Genomic DNA, 13,904 nt, shown 5'->3' with positions numbered 1-13,904 from the left:
GAAATTGACGGTATTCAATAAAATCTCTGGATCAGCACGAGGCTTCTCATATCTAATTGCGTCCTGGTTGTCTTTGTTATTCATCGCCCCCCTGTGTATGTTCTAATCCTAAATAATATTTCAATATCATTTCATATATCTGTACGATTTTGTCATTGTTAAAATGTATCATAAATTTAATTTTGTTATCGTTATTGTTTACTTTTATAATTCAAAATTTTGTGTCTTCGTATTTATTAATACATTGGATATTACGATTATTAGACATTTTCGCGACGTTCTATGAATAGAATATTTTACATGATTAGACATCAGCAATCTGCTAATCTAGCGTAAGTCCATATGTGGTCCTAATGTGGTCGTATTTACATGTAACCGTGAACATTTTTTCTAGGTTTTTGCACTAATTAATTCGTACTTTAAACAAAGCTGCTTGATGACGATCAAACTAGAGAAAACATAACAGACTGGCTAGATGTTTGCATAATATCAGATAATGGTCCAAATATGACTGCAGCTTTTGGAATAGTGTATTGCATTTCGTTCAAATTGCGAGTTGTTTTCGTGAGCGTGACGTGACCTTTACTTTACCTTACTATTTTTCTCCTACAACGCAATTTTGTTTCAACATATCTTGTGCAACATGGCCGACGAGAATAATATTTTTGTTCTGATACGGAACCTTCCAGTGAGTAAAAAGAAAATGCTACATAATCGGTAACGAGAAGCTAAATATGAATAAAGCAGTGTTTCCGCACCCAAATTTTCTAGATTGAAAAGTGGAAATATTAAACGCAATCTCGTGAAACATGTTTTGGGAATTTTAGTTATATATGATTTGTGCCAAACCATTGAAGTATTATTCAAACACGAGGTATATTATTTGTTTCAATTACTTGAATAATTTGTTGCAGATGGCACATAGGAAGTACAACATACCTTCAAAAAACTTACAAATAGCTTAACTTGTGTAACTCGTAAATGATAATATATAAGTCACAGATATCGTAAGTTTTCTTGTACTTCACTATGATAGCGATTTTAGAAGCTTTCTGCTTGTGTGCACGAAATATGCTAGGTTGTTATATTGTAATATGTTTGTAAATACCTTTCATCATGCTGACTTGTGCGCTGAGTTAGGCAAACATAAAAACAATTTTTGACTAGTTTTGGCTATCTGCTTACAAATCCTATTTCAATCATCGGTGTAAAAACCATTTTAGTAATTTTGTCATTTGAATTTTCAGGGTTTCGTGAACACGGATTTTCTGCTCCGACTGAAATTCAAATAAAAAAGGGGGCGAACTCTTGGAATCGACGACGAAATGCGGGTGTGCTTGGCAACGACGGAACCTCGGTTCAATTTAATTTGCTCCTCAAAACAGGCAAACTCATGGCATTATCATTTTGTAATAAATTTGTTCAATGCTAACTTTATTTTTTATCAGTGCGCCGCAAGCATAAAAAGTTTGAGAACCACTGAAATGAACGTGATATCAAGGCGTATTAGAATTTCACTAAGTGTTAGATTTTCGGCAAAGAATATTTCATTACAGGGCTTTGCTTAAAACTATATCCATTACCTCAATATAGCGTTCAGCCATATTGCGACCTTGGGCACTAAAACAATACATTAAAACAACACAACGAAAAATCAATGAGCCGTATACTGTAAAACATAGAAAGAAACAAAAATATACGACGTAGTTTTTAATGAGACGGTCGCCCTTGTTTCGTTGAAAAACAGCATTCAGAAGCGTACTGGCATAACTTCATTAACTGCCTTCTATATCTCCCTCCTATACTAACAAATATTGGGGACTCTGCAATCCCAGCTTTAAAATATTCATGCTCATTAAAACAAAACATGTGCTCAGTGTCAATTTTACTTGAAGGTAATACTTTATGGGACGTATCACAAGATCAAGTGTGAATATTCGTCTAATATTCAACTATCCTCTTTTTGTTTCATTTATTTGAATAATTTGTTGCGGACGGAAAAAAGTAAGTACAACATACATTCAAACAACTTACAAATAGCTTAACTTGGGTAACTTGGAGATGGTATATGAGTCACAGATACCGTAAGTTTACAGTCAATAAAATAAATAATAACATTATTGCATTTGCATTAAAGGTGATTGTCAAATGATAATAGTATTGGATTGTTATGTTATAATGTGTTTGTAAACAAGACGCCCACCATGCTGACTCATGCGCTTAGTTGGGTAAATATGAAAACAAGTAATAATAATTTTGTCATTTGCGTTTTCGTGGTTCTGTGGATACGGATTTTCTGCTCTTACTGAAACTAAAATCCAAAAAGTGAGCAAAAACGACGAAACCTCGTTTCAATTTTATTTGTTCCCCAAAACAGGCACACTCATCGCAATATCATTTACATAATAAATTTGTTAAAATTATTTTTATCAGTACGACGCAATCATAAAAGCTATGAGAACAACTGACATAAATGAACGTGAAATTAAGACGTATTAGAATTTCAATGAATGTTAGATTTTCGGCAAAGAATATTTCATTGCAGAGCTTTGCCCAAAACGATCTCAATTACCTCAATACAACGCTCAGCCATATTGTATCCCTCTTTCTATAAAACAATGGGCTAACGATTTTTCTGCACTTGAATGCAGGTTGAAGTTTGAGAAACGAATGACTTGAACTACCAACGTATATGAGGAATTTTATCACCATTCCATTTTTGCTTGAGTTTTTCAACCGACCAGCTTTATACAATATACCTGCTTTCCATGTCGCCGTCATGATTGTGATAATAAGGTGGGCTTTCGATGAAGCCCAGCAAAATATCCACTATCTATGCAGCTATATTCTTTTACAACGTTCATGGCTACAATTCATCAGTTCGTTTCTCGTTGCTTATATTGTTACAGCGATTCCATTCTGGAGAAAGTCTAAACTAAAGTTGAAGGAGGATTGCATTTGTTTCATAATTTCATATTAATATAACATATATATATACGGAGACATCATGAACTATACAAACGCGTAAGACCGTATTTATTAATTAACATATTACCGGATTAATGCTCATTCCAGTCCATGTAATTGTGAATTGAGAGTCTCGACAAAACAGATAGATGAAGCCATAAGTTTTGTATTGAACAACAAAACGGAAATATATATCGAATATTCCATCGAATATTAATTGTGAATTTAGAGCTTTGAAAGAAACATGTCGATGAAGGCATAATTTTTTGTTTTGTACATCACGGCGGAAAATACAGATTATTCCAGCCCCATTCCAAATCTTAGTCCTGGGGAAATGTCATAAAAAGACTAGAAAGGTTCATAGATATATTATAATATTTTTGTATAGCTAGTGTTCTTTTTCCCACTGCAGAGTTACACCCTTGCCGTATGGAATGTTTCTATTTTTGTTTGTTACTAAGAACATTTCGGTGATGCATTCTTACCTTGTTACAATGTCTTACAATGTTTCAGATTTTCTTTCACTTCTTCTTGTAATTCCGTAACTGTTGATCCATATACTGCTATTGATTCTTGCACTTCTGTAAAGAAAGATAATATAACATAATGGAATCTTATAGACGAGAACGCTCTATTCGTATTGTCAGTATAGCAGCATTTCATGCTGTCGGCTTTTTGAAAATATTAATGTGACTTGAGAAAATTTAGACATTACGAAAAACTGACTTTGATTAACTTTGTTTTCCAATTTCAAATCGATAGCTTCATAATTCACATTTCCCGGGGGTACCATCTCTCCTTTCCTTCCTTGTATTTCTCTCTTTCCTAGCCTCCCTCACAAATGGTATTAACTTTATACCTAAGTAGGTAATTAGTATCTTAAGGGTAACTGAAGCACGTGCATGTTGATGATATAAATATTTGTCGTATTTTACGTGTATTAGGATCAAAAAATGAAATCCGGTTCTTCGAATTTTAAGAATTTGTTTTGAGTTGAAGATAATTTACGAAGCGGTACAGATGATATTAAAAACGGAAAATAGATTCAAGAATTCCCTTCCCAGTAATTAGTTAAGCCAGGTGTTCTTAACTTGATTAGACTTATGTTATAATTTCTATATAACAAATTAAAATCGTCAAATCAAGATTGTAACCTTTCATTCACCATGTGGTGTAGGAAATATTCCGTCATTTTAATTATGGACACATGGTTGTGTTTTTGAAAGTCTTACGCAGTAAATTCATATTCGGTCGAATAAACTAATTTCTTATTCGAAATTTGATACCAATAGTCCCAATACTTAATTGTATGTAATATCCCCATGCTTTATGACACACGAGTCTCACATATATTTAATTTAGCCAACTTGGCTGTCTACTCCGGCCAATAATCTGGCATGCGTGAGTTGTCTCGCAGGTCGCTCTCTTATCATTGGTTTGCACCTCTGCACGCGCACCTCTGCCATCGAGCTCTGTAATTTTGTTATTTAATTGCTATCTATTTCTATTTTTCTAGTTCGTTTGCTTTATTTAGCTGGTATTTGGAGTGATGTTCATATAATTAATTGTGAGTGACTGCCCGAATAAACCAACCAGGTTGTGTTTTTGAAAAGTCTTCCGCAATAGATTCATTCATATACGGTCAAATGAACTGGTCAAATGATTTCCCATTCAAAATATGATAACAATAATTGAATGCATGAAATAAATTCATGCAACCACTTGTAACATTACAAGAGTAACCCTGGTGCGGTTCATAATTTTGCAATCAATATTTGCAATCATTATATACTGGATGATAAATGTTGTGCCAACTTATATTTGTATTAATTGTAAATATTATTTGCTTTGCACGAAATTAATTGCGAAGTGCTTATGATATATACCTAATAAAACGAAAATTGCACGTATTATCGCCATGCTTTATAACGCACTATTCCCAAATATATTTAATTGAGCCAACTCGGCAATAATCTGGCATCTGTGAGTGGCATCGCTCTTTTCCTTATTTGTTTTCAGTGAGCGCAACTCTGCCATTAACCTCGGGGAATTTGTTACTTGTAAGTTCTATTTTTCATATATATTTGTTTGATATATTTAGCTAATATTTGGAGTGATGGTCATATAAATAGATTGAACTGTGTGTAACTGTCTGAATAAACTGACCCACTGATGTTGATTACTGCAATAAATGTTGGATGGTCTATTATTTGGGATCGGGCTTTTAAATTATTTCTGGTGTTACCGCAGATTGAATCACACAATATCATTCCATATTCTCAGTTAGGTGATAGCCATAACCAGTTATTACTTATATGTAGTTTGTAAATGTTGTCAATACACGATAACAATCAAATTCGATTTTTAAAATACAGTAACGTTAGAGATGGAATTCTTAGTGTCGATTTGACTCATATTTTCCATTTCCCAATGCAGATCACTGTAGTTCAGCTTTATTATGTTTCATTATTGATCTTTAGTATAAACAAACGGTGACTGGGATATTGCGACTAGATTTCAGAATCGAACCGAATATTTTTTGAATCAAATCTAGAATACTGGTCAGATATGCAATTGTATGTAACTTTTCATTGTTATGGGTTCCTCAGACACACAAATTAAAGAAAACATCGATTCCACTTCGCGTACAGTTAGCCGAGTGTTCATACATGAAAAAAAACGTGTTTTATGAATAACGCACCAGGAAGAAAAAAAACATACGTCAGAAGTACATTTTGAAAATATGGCTTCATGTAAAATTAAGGAATCATTAGAGTATGAAGTGACAAAAATAAGAATATTATGATATCAAGGTATATACTTGAAATATCCTTTACATTTAATATTTGATGAATAACATATGACTACACTTTTATAAACAATTATTTTAAAAAATCCTGATTAAATAAAAAAAACATTGATCTTGTGGAAGGGCCCATTTCCAGATCGCTTCATCTCCAAAATTGAGACTTAGAAATGCATTTGTGTACAACAATTCTTATACATAAACTAATTATTTGAATACACAGACATTTAGTCCATAATCCTATTTTCAGATTAAATATCAACGGTATTGCTTATAAATTATCTTCAATGAAAAGTAAATTCTTAGACTAAGATCAAACTTGTAACGTGTAATAGATACATAAGTGTGTTATCGATATGCAAAGTTAGTTAGTTTTAGTTATCCCAAAAATGCTTATTATTAGCTCAAGTGAAAGGTTCTTGACGTTGAAAATTTTACTGTTACATATCTATCTAAATAAATCATAACAAATCGAGATTTATTGGCAGATGAATGAAGACCGAGTATTTCAACTCCATCATTAAATATTTACAGCGTCAACAGACAAAAAGTATTTTGCTTCGAAGATAAGCCGTTTTATCATAATTTTACAATGAACAGAAACTCATAATTTTCTTAGGCAATTTCAACCCAAAACATCATAATGCTTTGTTCTTTGCTCATGAGTTATTTTTGAAAAGTTTTTTCTGGAATTAGTCTAGTAAATATTTCTTCAGTTGAAACATATTTCTTTATTTAGCGATTAGTACTTTACTCGTTATAACTTAAATGTGATTTAGGATAGTTTAAGTACAGACATGAATTAATCCAGAGTTTGGTATAATATACTGCGTTCAAAACTTGTAACGACGTAGAAAATGAGTGAGAATTAAGAAATCTTCAAGTAGAAAATGTTGCAGGGAATCTTGAAGTTGATGATACTTTGCTTGTGATGAATAAAATTTGTTTTGTTACCTGTTCAGTTATTAGGAGTCCCACAGTCTTGCCAACAGTCGCGTAGGCATTTTCTTTTTCAATTTTGCTCGAAGTAATATTAAATTTTATGTATTATGTATATAAGAGATATGATCAGTAAAAGCATCATTTAATATGAGTTGGTTATTTTTATTGAGACCAATTTTCATAATCAAGTATGCCGTAAAAGATAATCTGATTTTAGTACAGCAACATTGAGAAAAAAAACTACTGTCGGAATGTCATTATTCGCAAAATATTACAGCGTTGTCCTTACACATTTGTAAATTCAATGACTAAATAGCGTAAACAAATCACGGTAAATAATTTCTGTTTTGAGCAAGGAAATAATATAATTCAGATATTCCATATCCACATGATACTTTCTTAGATATATATAAACAAAACCAAATATGGAGTTTTCTATTACATTTACCTTTCTCTCGTTGATGATCCTGACCAAGTCGTTCGGAATCGATGGAACAAATCATTTTATTTGCAAAACAATTGAGGAGGCGTTCAAATCAGAAAGTCAAATTGACAGTGGCGATGCTTCAAGTCACTCTACAATACAGCACATTCAAGGGAGCCCAGGAAAGAGAGGAATACAAGGAATGAAAGGAGAGATAGGACCACCGGGAAATGTGAATTATGAAGCTATCGATTTGAAATTGGAAAGCGAGATTGATCAAAGTTAGTATTTTTTTAAATTTATATCTTCTTATGCCACGTTCGTATTTCAAATAAAAGAGCCGACATGAAATGCTGCTAAACTGCTAATACAAATCACCAGCTTTCACCAAAAAACTTGACATAGAGGAATATTATATTGTTTTATGCGCAATTGTTTTCCATTTGTAAGATGTTATCTATTTTTACAGAAATGCAAGAATCAATGAGAGAATATGGATCAACAGTTGCAGAATTACAAGAAGAAGTTAGAAAGTTAAAACAACGACAAGGTAGGGATGCATCGCCAAATCTTTCCAACAAATTCAAAGAGATAAAATGAAACAGTCCGGGCAGGATAGTTGTAGCTTGAGTTTAGAAATGGGTATTTAAATTAAAAAGTGAAATGAAGTGTATTTCACCAGGATTTCGATAATGCTTTTAAAAGTACAATCACAATCTATATACGATCACATCAACTGAAATTTTTTAATTCATAGATTTGTGCAAGGTGCTCTACGCTGACAAATGTTTCTGGTTCGTTCTTCATAATACCCAAGATGTAACATATTCTCAAATTAACGAACTTTGTGCTCAAGAAGGTGGAACGCCGGCAAACATCTACGGAAGAAATCATTTTGAAGAGTTAAATGCATATGTGGATTCGATCGCCCAGCATAAAACGTTTTTCACTGGAATGACCATTAATAACTCGGTAATATGTTGGTTCTATCTTTAATTTACTTTCACGTTGACTAGATTGTCGTCAAAATAGTAATGGTCTTTGATCAAATGCCGTGTTTTAACATAATTTTGGATTTATAGGGTAGAATTGAGTTTAGTAATCATTTGATTATATTATTATGAGGTATTTACTCGTTGATTCGACTCCAATAAAATTTTTAAAACAGACATGAAGTGAGTCGCCTACTCTGATTCGATACATAGTCGAACCGACAAACGCTGGCGCCACTTGACTCAAATAAAATTTTGATTGGGTTTTTGTTAGAAAATCCAATATTTGTTTTTTAATAACCCAAGTCTACAGAAAAGACAGTAAACATTTATTACCGGAATCTACTTTGTAATTTACCTATATATCCAAAAATTATGCAATGGATATTGAAACTTTATTTCTTCATTTTCAACACAAAGAAAACAGAACCACGGGCAAATAAAACTTACTTTGCTATGACTATCAGCTTAAAACGTTCCCTGGCTTCATATGGAATTGCCATTTTTTTTAGAACAAAATCATCACGATGAATAACGGAATTAAAGCAAGTTGGACTGTTGCAGATATGAAGTGGTACCCCAGTCACCCGTCAGGCAATGCCGACTGGACTGTACTTGCTATTCACACTGACCGCAATCCAGGGGCTTCACAAGGAATGCACAACTGGCCTAAAAGTTATACGAGGCATGGAGTTCTTTGTGAAAAATAAACACCATAAAAACTGATTAGTGATAACACTTGAAATTATTCTGAATTTACAAGCAGAATAAAGAAAAAGTTGAAAGTTTGAATATAATAGCAGCAACAACTCAATCATTTTTTTCTAATTTGTATTATATAATCGTAATAAATTTTTATCACCAATACATATTTCGAAACTCAAACTTGTACGTTTTTTTCCAAAACTATTTCGCTCCATTTATGAGCGATTCGGATAGCCGACGTTTTTTTGTTTCACTATCAATTCTTCACCCAAACAAACTAACCGAGATCGCTTTCAAATTCATCATAGTTTTGACCATCATAAGTCAACAATGGAATTACAAAATAAGAAGAGCAAACAAAACCTTGAATAACGTTTCAAACTTACAGAAATTAAATTGATATGTGTTCACTCACCTAGACATATAATATTAATTCACTCACACTTACTTAGAACCACAGATATATATATATATATATATAATAAAATAAGAATAATGGCTAACTAACTTCTGAAATCGACATGTTCCGTATAAAAACAAGTATAATTTTTTTCTGTAAAACTGTATAAAAACGCGAGCCTGTTCAGAGTTAATAACTTTTTTTCATTATGCCAATATAAATGGCGTTAAAACTCTTAAATATTTGTAAGATATAACAAAATATTATCAAATACTCACTTGACTTTTTTCTGGGTTTGTTCATGTAATAGATACCGGTACATTCTTTATCGATTTTATCTTCATGGGACTTCACTTCGTACTGACTAACGCCAAGGATAAATGTGGTTTCTTTGCGTACGATCGTGCAAATGTGCAGCCATATATTGACTTTGTGGTGTTTAAAGTGGCTGAAGTTATATATATGCGCTCGCTTGAAAAATCGAATAGCAAGCCACCAAGTTCGCGAGAACAAAGTTAGCTATATTTAATCAGAACACAATCTGAATTCCCTACAATAAATTGCCTTTCATTATGCGGAGCTATGCCTACTATCAAGTTGAAGTTCGTTGGCCAAAAAGATGTGAGACTTTTTAATATCGGAAATGAATTCCAACTGCTGCATTGAAAATTATTTTTTTAGGTTGTTTTCAAGTTTTGCTCTCCTATTTTTAAATTTGACTTCTTATAAAGAGTCAAAAGTTAACTTACATGTAGAAATAAGAGGTTGAATGAATGCATTTCCCCTTCTGAACTCGAATCAGTTTCGCAATCCGTGACGTAAAAATGAAGTGCGTTCTTCGTTAGTTCCTCACGCTACTAGACATTGACTTTAAATGAACTTTATCCAATTAGTCAGTAATTTATATTTTAAATTATAGTTAAAGTATAGGTGTATTCGAACCAAACTCAAGTTAGTCAAACGAAATTAAATATACATTATGATGACCACATTTATATTCGCAAAATTTGTACGTAAACTGGGTTTAATATTTCTGTTACAGACGATGTTGTTAATGTGCAACAGGTGTAGCGATTGTTGAGTATATATCATTAGATTATATGTTGTCGGTAGGCTTGCACGTAATTGACAAAAATCAATTCCGTAATTACGGCCAAATCGATTACGTAATGACCCCGTAATTGCGATATTTTTTTCACACATTTAAACCTAGCATACCAACCAATTTAATCCACTTCTATTCCGAATGGGACATCGAAGTTTGGTTTTCATATTCCCGGCAGTACCACACGCCGGAGACAGATGTTAAAGACAAATATCAAGGAGTGAATTCAAAATAATATTATTCTGATTTTTATCTTTTGTATTAGCTTTGATTTTCCTTTATCAACTTTATCACCAAATTTTATGCGATCAATTTTATCATTACCAACACTGGTAATATATTTAAGAAACGATAGTTCACTTTTTTAAAATCGTATTGACGTATTAATACGACTTTCGTATTGAATAAAAATTCCGGGTTGCTAATTTATTAATCAACTACAAGCGTATTCTCTCGTTTGATTATACTTTCGCTTGCCTCGCGACGAAGACTTGTTATTTCACCGTTTTTTACAATATCCGACTTTACTACTTAGTTAGCATTTTATAATAATTATTGATGCCGACTTATTGACGATATTCCGAATTCCATGCTTCATTTTACATTAAATCATTTCGCGGCCTAAATGTTATAACATTATTTACGATAAATTTAGATCAAATATTAATTATTTGCGCATTATTTAAAATACCGTACTTATATGACATGCCTTCTCCGAAAATACAAAGTTATATCGCAAAACAATGCATTTTGTGACATTTATTTTGCACTCATGAAAATATTAATTTATTTTTCTAACTCAAGTCGACAATCCTATTTGCCAAGATTGACACAAGTTTGGTCGAGTGCCGGTGGTATTCAGGTCGACGATAAATCAAAATAAGTTGCCGCATTTGGTAAAGACAGGTAATCATATTTGGCCGACATATTGCGATTTGCGAGGCATTGTGAAAAACATATTGAGCAATGCCAAGTCCGGACAGATATATAACGATAAAACCGGTAACAGAACATCAAGATTTTGTAATAGAAAATGGATTTCGCGCAGAATAAACACGGGAAATCCCGTCGTAATGTTGTTTCTCTGCCGTCTCAATCGCTTTACCGATGCCGAAAGGACTAAGTTGCGTTGGTTCATTACGCAATTTCTCTTCCGTCTCTTGCTGTTTGATAAGCGCGACATTAATTATCACGACATTTACAAATAGACCATGTTTTATAAGTTGATCTCTTACATTCTTCACTCATTTCACCCGAAGAAGTTGAAACCAGGTGTGTTGGCGTCCATCGGTCTCGACACAATTCTATTCATTATCTACGGTTAATATGTACATTGGCCATCTTAGATAAGTTGATAATAGGTTAGTAAATGACGAGTTATGCCCTCCCCATCTGCCTAACAAGAGAGAGAAAAACGGCTGCGAATACCGGAACTCTAACTTCTTTTACTTAAACTTTAATTTTTTACAATCGACGGAATTGACTGCTCTGAAGAGAGCTCGTTTCAATCGCGAAAGCGCTCGACCAATAATTACGACTTTACGTAATTCGTGACTTCGCTTGCGTAATTCGAAATAATTCCGTAATTCCGTAAATTACGTGCAAGCCTTTGTCGCCTACTAATTTAATCGCCGAATTCTTCATTTGTCACTGATCATTTGCTAATGTACGTACTTATATATTAGGCTTGCACATCGCACAATATCACTCCATATTCCTAGTTAGACGATTACATGAGTTATTAGCTACACTGGTTTGTGAATGTTGTCAATACACGATAACCGTCTAATTCGATTTTTAAAATAACGTTATAGATGGAACTCTTAGTGTCGATGTGACTCATATTTTTCCATTGACCAATTGCAGATCACTTTAGTTCAGCTTTATAATGTTTCATTCTTGATAATCAGCATGAAAAAAACGGTGACTTTGATATTGTGACTATAGGGCACGGCAGCATTTTCGAATACCTGATGATTCCTGAATCGAATATTTTTTCGAATCAAATCTAGAATACTTGAAAGTTATGCAGCGGTAACTATTCATTGTTATTGTTCCTCTCGTACAGCTAACCGAGAGTTCACACGTGAGAAGAAACATGTTTCATGATTGACGCACTAGGAAAAACAAACCTATGTCAGAAGTATATATATTTTAAAAATATGGCTTCATATATTATTTAAGTATGAAGTGACAAATATAAGTATATTATGATATCGAAGTATATACTCAAAATATCATTTACTTTTAATATTTGTTTAATAACATATGGCTACAGTTCCGTAAACAATAATTTAAAAAAATCCTGGATAAATAAAAAAAAAACATTGATCTTGTGGAAAGACCTGCATATCATATCATCGGGATTGCTTTAGGAATTATCTTCGATTTAAATTAAATTCTTAGACTAAAATCGAACGAACTTCTAACGTGTAATAGATACATAAATGAGTTATCGAAATGCAAAGTTAGTTAGTTTTGATTACTCTAAAAATGCCTATTATTTCCCTAACGATTCAACAGCTGACATATTTTTTATGCATACTTTTATGATTTTAAATCGAAATGTGAAGTTTACTGTGATTGTCTGCAGTATTTTATCCGAAAATGACTAAAATCGATTGTTACAGTTGAAGCCTGTCAATATTTTCATGCAAAATGGCTTTGTTCCCACGTATCCTTCTCTTGACCAGAGATACATCACATTTTGTTACTAAGCTAGAAAATATCTATACATAAGTCAAGAAGACCACGTATACTTGAACTCGATTTTGAACTTGACTGATTGCAAAATCCTTGCAAGAAATTTTTATTCATTTTTTAAGCGCATCCAAATCGTTGAGTGTCTTCTTCATACGTCATTTATTTGTTTCGATAAGTTGTAAGCGTTGTGCAGAACAGGGTGGTCCAAACTCAGGCATCATTACAGGAGCCCGCGTTCTATTTGCTGGCGTAACTATCAGCGGTATAAGGTACGGCTACTCATCTGTCGGATCGCGTTTCGAAGTCAAATATTTCGAGTATTCGGACCGCATGTGCTTCTTTATTTTAGAAGCAGTATAGTATCCTTTTTCAATCAAAGACAATTTAATCAGACATATTCAAAATTTCCACTGAACCGCAGACGAGCAATGAATGTGTATCCAAGTATCGACTTACTTGTTTACTTCCGTGATATTGGCTTATCAGCGTAACGTCAAGAGTGGCATTGGGATTAAAATTTCAGCGGCCGTTCAGCCCTTTATGTAGTCAGATTTTCAGACACGGTATATCAAATATCAGCCTGTCCAGCGGTATTTTTGTAATTTTCTTAAGTTTTGAATATTTATTCACGAATCAGAACGCTTTTTTCAACAATCAATGAAACGTTAGATTTGGAATTTTCATTACTGGAAGATGATTGAAATCCCAAGAAAGCTTTTGATATTTTCAAAATACAAAGTCCTGTGAAGTCGGATAAATCGTGGTAAACTTTTATAACTTATTTTAATATATGAAACACTATTTGAAATATGGACACACTTTATTCTGTCACGCTTGCCTGACTGTATTTGTAACGATTG

General features: G+C 33.0%; 1 protein-coding gene across 1 annotated transcript; it reads left to right on the top strand.

Annotated features, from left to right (window-relative positions):
* Positions 1-7,112: 7,112 nt before the first annotated feature.
* LOC120333656 (uncharacterized) lies at positions 7,113-9,010 on the top strand. Its single transcript, XM_078109551.1, has 4 exons — positions 7,113-7,420; positions 7,609-7,689; positions 7,897-8,111; positions 8,644-9,010. The coding sequence occupies exons 1-4, from the start codon at positions 7,141-7,143 to the stop codon at positions 8,839-8,841; spliced, it is 774 nt and encodes a 257-aa protein (XP_077965677.1). The 5' UTR covers positions 7,113-7,140; the 3' UTR covers positions 8,842-9,010.
* The last annotated feature ends 4,894 nt before the right edge of the window (positions 9,011-13,904 follow it).

The sequence above is a fragment of the Styela clava genome, chromosome 15 (genome assembly GCF_964204865.1).
Source record: "Styela clava chromosome 15, kaStyClav1.hap1.2, whole genome shotgun sequence".
In the NCBI taxonomy this organism is placed as follows: Eukaryota; Metazoa; Chordata; class Ascidiacea; order Stolidobranchia; family Styelidae; genus Styela; species Styela clava.
The sequence above is the reverse complement of the archived record's forward strand: the minus strand, read 5'-3'. Positions and strand labels throughout refer to the sequence as shown.

Coding starts and splice junctions, on each gene's coding strand:
- LOC120333656 (XM_078109551.1), top strand. CDS start 7,141: ATGGAGTTTTCTATTACATTTACCTTTCTCTCGTTGATGATCCTGACC. Junction 7,421..7,608: donor GGAAAGCGAGATTGATCAAA/GTTAGTATTTTT, acceptor CTATTTTTACAG/AAATGCAAGAATCAATGAGA. Junction 7,690..7,896: donor AAAGTTAAAACAACGACAAG/GTAGGGATGCAT, acceptor TTTAATTCATAG/ATTTGTGCAAGGTGCTCTAC.